General features: G+C 39.5%; 1 protein-coding gene across 1 annotated transcript; it reads left to right on the top strand.

Moving 5' to 3' along the window:
- Positions 1-544: 544 nt before the first annotated feature.
- On the top strand, positions 545-2934 carry LOC133546943 (gastrula zinc finger protein XlCGF17.1-like). Its single transcript, XM_061892786.1, has 2 exons — positions 545-906; positions 998-2934. Exon 2 carries the CDS (start codon positions 1447-1449, stop codon positions 2530-2532), a length of 1086 nt encoding a protein of 361 aa, XP_061748770.1. The 5' UTR covers positions 545-906; positions 998-1446; the 3' UTR covers positions 2533-2934.
- Positions 2935-7720: the final 4786 nt, after the last annotated feature.

Raw genomic sequence — 7720 nt, 5'->3', positions numbered from 1 at the left:
TCACACATGCATGCATACAACATGATACATCACACATGGATGCATACAACATGATACATCACACATACAACATGATACATCACACATGGATGCATACAACATGATACAGTCAGGACAAAAAAAGCATGTTGGTTTGAGAACTTAAAAAAATCCCAGTTTTCCCGAGATTCAAACTCTTCAACATTCAAACTATTCTTACATTCATACTACATTCTGTCAACCTTTCAGTTCAGCCTCAGCATTGGAGCATTCACACACAATTCTTTCAGGAATTGCTTCATCTACTTAATATTCTTATAATAATTAAATGTAGCTTACCACATTGAGTGGGTGGACTGCATGAATGATGTCTTCTCAGTTCTCACTGCAACGCAATTTGAGTGTCTAGAAACACTTTAAATTAATTCAATATTACTATTATTAATAAGGTAAACAAGTTATCTTTTGAAGGAGTAGTCAGTAATCTGATTACTTCTTCCCAGTTTAACTGTGGTGACATCTAAATGAAAGTAAAACAGATGTCATATTTTTTGGACAACATGTTTGACCTCGAACAGTACAGTAGAAAATGGATGGATGGATGTTGACTATGCTCATGCTATTTTTAGTGTGACATGTCTCTAAAGATGAATGTGAAAATGACAGTAATTATTGTCCACCAGCAGGGGGAGCTCATCACTAGTACTACTGTGTGGAGGCTGGCATGTGGTACATTATTTCCTGTGTGTGTATGACTTATTCAGAGAGAGAACAGCACACTAGTATGGATTGCAGGAATTAATTTGAGGATGTTTTTATATGAATAAGGTGGATTGGATGTTAGCCTGGGAAGGCATTCCCCTGAAGGTCTTCTTCATGTGTCAGCTGGAAGTACCCTGACTGCTGTGAGGGGAAACTGATGAGATTGTGAGATCATATGTTGGTGCAGGACAATGTCTCATGTGACTGAGCAAAGCTGGACTTTTATAAAGAAAGTTTGTTTTCTCCTGTCCCGCAGACCTCAATGAAGAACATCTTTTTCGTGAGCAGGAAGAGGAACCACAGCCCCCCCACATTAAAGAGGAAGTTGAGACGCCACAGACCCATAATGTTAAACTGACCCTTCACATTAAAGGGCAAGCGGAGGACCCACTGAACTTACACATCAAAAATAAAGAGGAGGACCCACTGACCCCTCACATTAAACAGGAAGAGGAGGACCCACTGAACCCTCACATTAAAGAGGAAGAGGAAGACCAAGATACGCCGCACATTAAAGAGGAAGAGGAGGACCAAGAGCCGCCGCACATTAAAGAGGAAGAGGAGGAAGAGGGCATCAGTCAGCCTAAATGGTTGGAGGAGTTCCCAGTGACTGGTGTCCCTGTGAAGAGTGAAGATGATGAGGTGAAAGGTGAAAGTGAGGAGAGGGGAGGGGGGGAGCCTCCAAGCAGCAGCTCAACACAACACATGACAACAGAAGCTGATGGAGACCACTGTGGAGGATCACAAGCAGACAAGCTCTTAGCTCCACTATCAGATAGTGAGGACACAACGTCACACTCTCCTGACACTGATGATGAAGACTCTAAAGATGATAAGACATGTCACACTGACAACACTTACTTCACATGTTCTCACTGTCACAAAACTTTTAAAGACCGTCGCAATATGAAAAGACACATGAGAACACACACTGGAGAAAAACCTTTTTCTTGCTCAGAATGTAGTAAAGGTTTTACACGAAGTCAACATTTGAAAGTACACATGAGAACACACACTAGTGAAAAACCTTTTTCTTGTTCAATCTGTGGTAAAGGTTTTACTGAAAGTAAGAATTTGGACAGACACAAAAGAACACACACTGGTGAAAAACCTTTTTCTTGTTCAATCTGTGGTAAAGGTTTTACAGAAAGTAATAATTTGAAAAGACACACTAGAACACACACTGGAGAAAAACCTTTTTCCTGTTCGACCTGTGGTAAAGGTTTTACAAGAAGTACAGATGTGAAAACACACATGAGAACACACACTAGTGAAAAACCTTTTTCTTGTTCAATCTGTGGTAAAGGTTTTACAGAAAGTCAGAATGTGAAAGTACACATGAGAACACACACTGGTGAAAAAACTTTTCCCTGTTCAATCTGTGGTAAAGGTTTTACAAGAAGTCAGAGTTTGAAAGTACACATGAGAACACACACTGGTGAAAAAGCTTTTTCTTGTTCAACCTGTGGTAAAGGTTTTACACAAAGTCAAAATATGAAAAGACACATGAGAACACACACTGGTGAAAAATCACATTCCTGTTCAACCTGTGGTAAAGGTTTTACACACAGTCAGAGTTTGAAAGTACACATGAGAACACACACTGGTGAAAAATCACATTCCTGTTCAATCTGCAACAGAAGCTTTGGTGACCGATCAAACCTTGTAAGACACATGAGAAGACACCCAGGAGAGAAAGTGTTGAGTTGCGGTGTGTGTGGTGAAAGATTGTCTTCTAAGTACCAGTGTAAGAAACACAAGTGTGCTGGTGAGAACAGCAGCAGCAAATGAAACTGCAGGATTTGAAATAAACTGTCCAGACTTTCATTTTGACTTTCTAACAACATCAGCACATATAACATGTGTGACATTGTTGTTTGTCTAACAATCTTTTTAATATGATCTTTACATTTATAGATTAGACAGTTTGAAATATAAAAGTATTACATATTTGTACTTGTAATTTTTGATAATCCCATAGATTATCACCTTTATATGATATACATATGTACTGCTTCACATCTGAAACATCTTCTGGACCACTTCAGGAAGCATATTATTATTTACTTTATACATCATTTGAACAGTTGTCTTTTATACAATTTTAAAATGTGTGACTTTATGAATCATTTGTTGGGTCTCTATAATCCATTTTATTAATCATCTTTACTACTCTCTTTTGTAATATGATGATTGTGTTGTGATTTTTTTATACTTTAATTTAATATGTATGTACTTGTACGTTTATGCAATAAAAAGTGAGAGAAAATGGCTGAGTTGTTTGTGGAAGGATGTTTTGTTTTTACTAACATACATTTGTGGGTTAAAAAAAAATCCCCACTATTGTGTTTTAAACATTCTTTACCTTTTTTAACATCCCCAAAACAATATCAATCAAAGTTTGGAATGTCAGGCAAAAGCCAATATTGTACATCATCTCACAGAGCTTTATTTTGCATACATTCATGAAAAAAAAAAGTTTAATTTGTTTCCCTATCACAGAACGAACAAGTGTTGTCTTCAATTGCAAAACAACATCTTAAAAAATATTTTGAATTTTTTCCTTAAATTAACTCCTTGGCGTTTGGAAGAATGGAAACTTTCAAATTATGAGTTTTATTTTTTTGTTCCGGAGAAAATACAATAAAGAAGAAATGGTAAATAATTAAAAAAATATATATATATATATATTTACTGGAATTACAATATTTTGAACAAAAGCCTTTATAATTGCTTAAAATATTGTGTCTGTTTGCAGGTCGTACTTAATGAAATCTTCAAATAATAAAATACTTTATCAGTCAATAAGTGCATCAGTGACCAAATACCTTTTTCAAACCATTGCTGTACAAAGATGGATTTGTTTCTCATTTTAATGTACGAACAATTCCATAGTGGAGTATTGTGTGTGATGAAGTTGTGTTTGTAAATTAGTTTCCAGTACAACAACACTTGCTGGTAGGGATGGGTACTGTTCACTTCTAATTCCATGTTTTATGTGTTATATATGTCAATATATTGTGTGTTTGTATTTTGCCAACATGGTAGAATCACATGGGGCTTCACGGTGGAAGAGGGGTTAGTGCGTCTGCCTCACAATACGAAGTTCCTGCAGTCCTGGGTTCAAATCCAGGCTCGGGATCTTTCTGTGTGGAGTTTGCATGTTCTCCCCGTGAATGCGTGGGTTCCCTCCGGGTACTCCGGCTTCCTCCCACTTCCAAAGACATGCACCTGGGGATAGGTTGATTGGCAACACTAAATGGTCCCTAGTGTGTGAATGTGAGTGTGAATGTTGTCTGTCTATCTGTGTTGGCCCTGCGATGAGGTGGCGACTTGTCCAGGGTGTACCCTGCCTTCCACCGGATTGTAGCTGAGATAGGCGCCAGCGCCCTCCGCGACCCCGAAAGGGAATAAGCGGTAGAAAATGGATGGATGGATGGTAGAATCACATGATAGGCAGATTGGTACCGGGCCGCAGAAGAATTTTTTATAAAAAAAAAAATTCTTAAATCAACAAAAAAACACAATATACACTTACAATTAGTGCACTAACCACAAAACCTCCCTTTTTCATGACAAAGAAGAAAAAAAGAAAAAAAAAGGACCCCCCCTGATTCTAGTGGCATTTAAAAAAATGTTTTTATTCTCTCTCCATATTCCCAACTGACCACAAGACTCAAAAGCCAACATTTTCGATGGAGCTTGGGCGGTTTATAAGTTGTCGAATTTCCCGGCAAATCTGTACTGCTTCCCGAAGCGGTCACGGGGCTTCTTACGTCATCATTTCTGGCTCCTCCCCTGAATGAAATAGGCCTCCATACACGCCTGGTGGAAACACCCCCTCCATTAGTCCACACACGCCTCCAAGCCTCCGCACCATCGGAAGCGGACCAAGGATCGCTGGCTGACACCGATATATCAATTTAATAGCATCACACATAGATAGAAAAAATACAAAAAAATGGAAAAAAGCCGATAGGGCTGGGCGATCAAACGATGTCAATATATATTGCAAATATTGCAAAAGACATCAAATCGAAACCAATTAAAAAAATAGTCATTTGAAAAAAATACATAGGGCTGGGCTGTAAAACAATACAATATATATAATGATAGACACATGACTGATGTTAAAAAAGTAGGAAAATGGCCAATGGGGCTGGCCGATAAAACTAGACAAGGACTGGGGGGAGAGCACGCTAGAGAGAGAGAGGGAGAGAGCGAGAGAGAGAGAGAGAGAGAGGGAGAAAACCAAACTTATGAAGAGGGAACGTGCGCCCTCCTGTGGACTTCTGCTGCAACTGCACACACAAAGAACTTCATTACTTCCAAGTGTGCCTTATTTAGTGTCCCAGACTTCCAATTCCTCCTTTACATGTTTAGTGTATAAGTATTAATTAAACAACTGTTTAATATATGAATATTAAAAACTTGTTTAGTGTATAAATATTAAATACATGTTTAGCGTATAAATTCCATATATATTTATATATATATTAATATAAATAGAGAGAGAGAGAGAGAGAGAGAGAGAGAGAGCCTTATTTAGTCTCCCAGACTTCCAATTCCTCCTTTACATGTTTAGTGTATAAATATTAAATACATGTTTAGTGTCTAAATTATAAATATATATATATATATATATATATATATATATATATATATATATATATATATATATATATATATATATATTTAGAGAGAGAGAGAGAGAGAGAGGGAGAGAGAGAGAGAGCAAGAGAGAGAGACAGAGAGAGAGAGAGAGAGAGAGAGAGAGAGGGAGAGAGAGACCAGACTTATTAAGAGGGAACGTGCGCCCTCCTGTGGACTTCTGCTGCCTCTGCTGTCGTGGAAATTTTCTAAAGACGATCCTTTAGTGACAAATAGCTTTAAAATGATTTATTAGAGTAACAAACAAATAATAACAAGCTTTGCAAAGCGAGACCAAACCAGAACGACACATCCGTTCGTTCCAGCTTGTTCTAACTCTTTTAGAATATGTCATGACAATATTATATTCTCAGAAGTCCCACCCTCCATGCTCATTAACATACAGTATCCCAGTAAAAGAATGCCCAAGGTCCTGTGAAGGGGAGAGGATGTGGTTTGTCCAGAAGGATGACACAGAAGACAGAGCTTGATCAGATTAGAGGTCTCCTGCAGAACGTCACATTCCTAAGCCTAATAAACAACTTTTGGCGACTCGTTTAAAGAACATCATCAATTAAAACGAGCACAAGTAATTTTGCTATCACAATCCTCCCTTTTATTACCTATAATAAACTACAAACAACAACATTACTAACTAGCGAAAAAAACACACACCAAATAACCCTTAGAAAGTAATAACATGATTAAAAATAAAATTACAAAACGCCACACAAATACTCAACCTAATCAACATTATAATCAAGTAACATCTCAAAGAATGGATCTTCATTTCCATCCTTGAAATCTACCTCACCTTGTCCCAAGGCTGTGTACTGAACGAACGTAGACGAAATCATACGCGTAATTAGTGATCTTATCAGCGGAATCACACAAACTGACAAGACAAACAATAGAGCTAAGACCACTAGCATAATCGTCCCAATTTGCATTATCCACGAACGCCAGTTTGCTACTCAGGACGGATCCACCACAACATCTTCTCCTATTGCGTCTCGCAGAGAAGTCAAATTCTGAATACCCTGCGAAATGACGGAATCATCTCCAGTATTGTCTGGAATGTACGTACAGCACCATGAATTCAGCATAGCACAAACTCCTCCGACGCTCGCTACCAAATGGTCTAATACTATACGATTTTGCAAAGTCACTGCCCGTAACGCCTTCATTTCCACTCTGCTCGCCTCCGTAATAGTAACCGTCCAATTTACAAAACCCGAAAACCGATGATTCAGCATCTCCATTCTAAGCATGAGTTTCCCCACGCCCAGCTGTGGAAACAATGACAATGCCACCTTTTCTCCTGGTGTCCAAAGTTCAAGATCTGCAGGCACATTTGTACCCCAAATCGCATCATGGGGTGCATACTCACGCTTACCCCTATGACTCGGAACAGCTGACACAATGTAAGAGTGGTCAGCAGCTGTTATCATAGCACAACGGCCCATCCAATTCTATGGCAATCTAACATAAACGTTAAAGCCACAAAGCCACAGAACATCCTCCTGAGGCCGCGTGCCAGTTTGATCTGTAAAATAGGGAGAACAGCCCCCTCCTTGCGCAGCCTGTGAAATGTTCAAACTAGTGTTACCGTGATATGTAGTGCATGAACTAGTCACATTTAAACAATACATCAGTGGAATTTGTCCCATCTGCACTGGCGGCTCTCTAAGGCTCCAAGATACCGCATAACACGCACATTTCATACCCGGCCTAATATAAACTGGACCAAAAAGCACATTCGTATCATTATCGGACCACAGATCATAAAAATCTAACTTCGGATCTTCAAGCGAAGACAAAGGTGTCCCCGTATGCGCTTTAACCGTATCATTCAGATTTGCTGCAAAAAGGTATAACACATCCTGGGAAAATATCTATAACCCTCCATTACAGGCTTAGGTGTGACATGTGGATTGGACGCCGCTATAGGCATATATGTACAGACATAGCAGTTTGAGACATTATGCGAGTCCGCTACACATTTGTCCTGGTGATTTTGGCCCTCAGCGCCTTCACCTGTGTCTGCAAACTAGTAGTGTTTCTCTAAAGATGTGATGCGAGGGAGGTGTGTGTAACCCTCGTCTCTGCAGCCGCGGATCCTGCCGTAGGAGCCAAAAGCGATTTTACAGCTCCTCACTCCTCTGCTGCCACCGCTACAGGCCCGAAATCGCCTTGCATTGCGAAGCGTGGACCCACGTCGGCCGTTCTTCCACTTTCACTGCAGTGTGGGTGACGAGGAGAACTTGGAACGGGCCGAGCCAGCCTCATTGTTTCCAGCTCTTCCGTCTGAAGTTCTTGATAAGCACGA

The sequence above is a fragment of the Nerophis ophidion genome, unplaced genomic scaffold (assembly GCF_033978795.1).
Source record: "Nerophis ophidion isolate RoL-2023_Sa unplaced genomic scaffold, RoL_Noph_v1.0 HiC_scaffold_50, whole genome shotgun sequence".
NCBI lineage: Eukaryota > Metazoa > Chordata > Actinopteri > Syngnathiformes > Syngnathidae > Nerophis > Nerophis ophidion.
This window is presented reverse-complemented; position numbering and strand designations above follow the sequence as displayed.

Excerpts from the sequence above, each read along its gene's own strand:
- LOC133546943 (XM_061892786.1), top strand. The coding sequence starts at position 1,447 with ATGACAACAGAAGCTGATGGAGACCACTGTGGAGGATCACAAGCAGAC.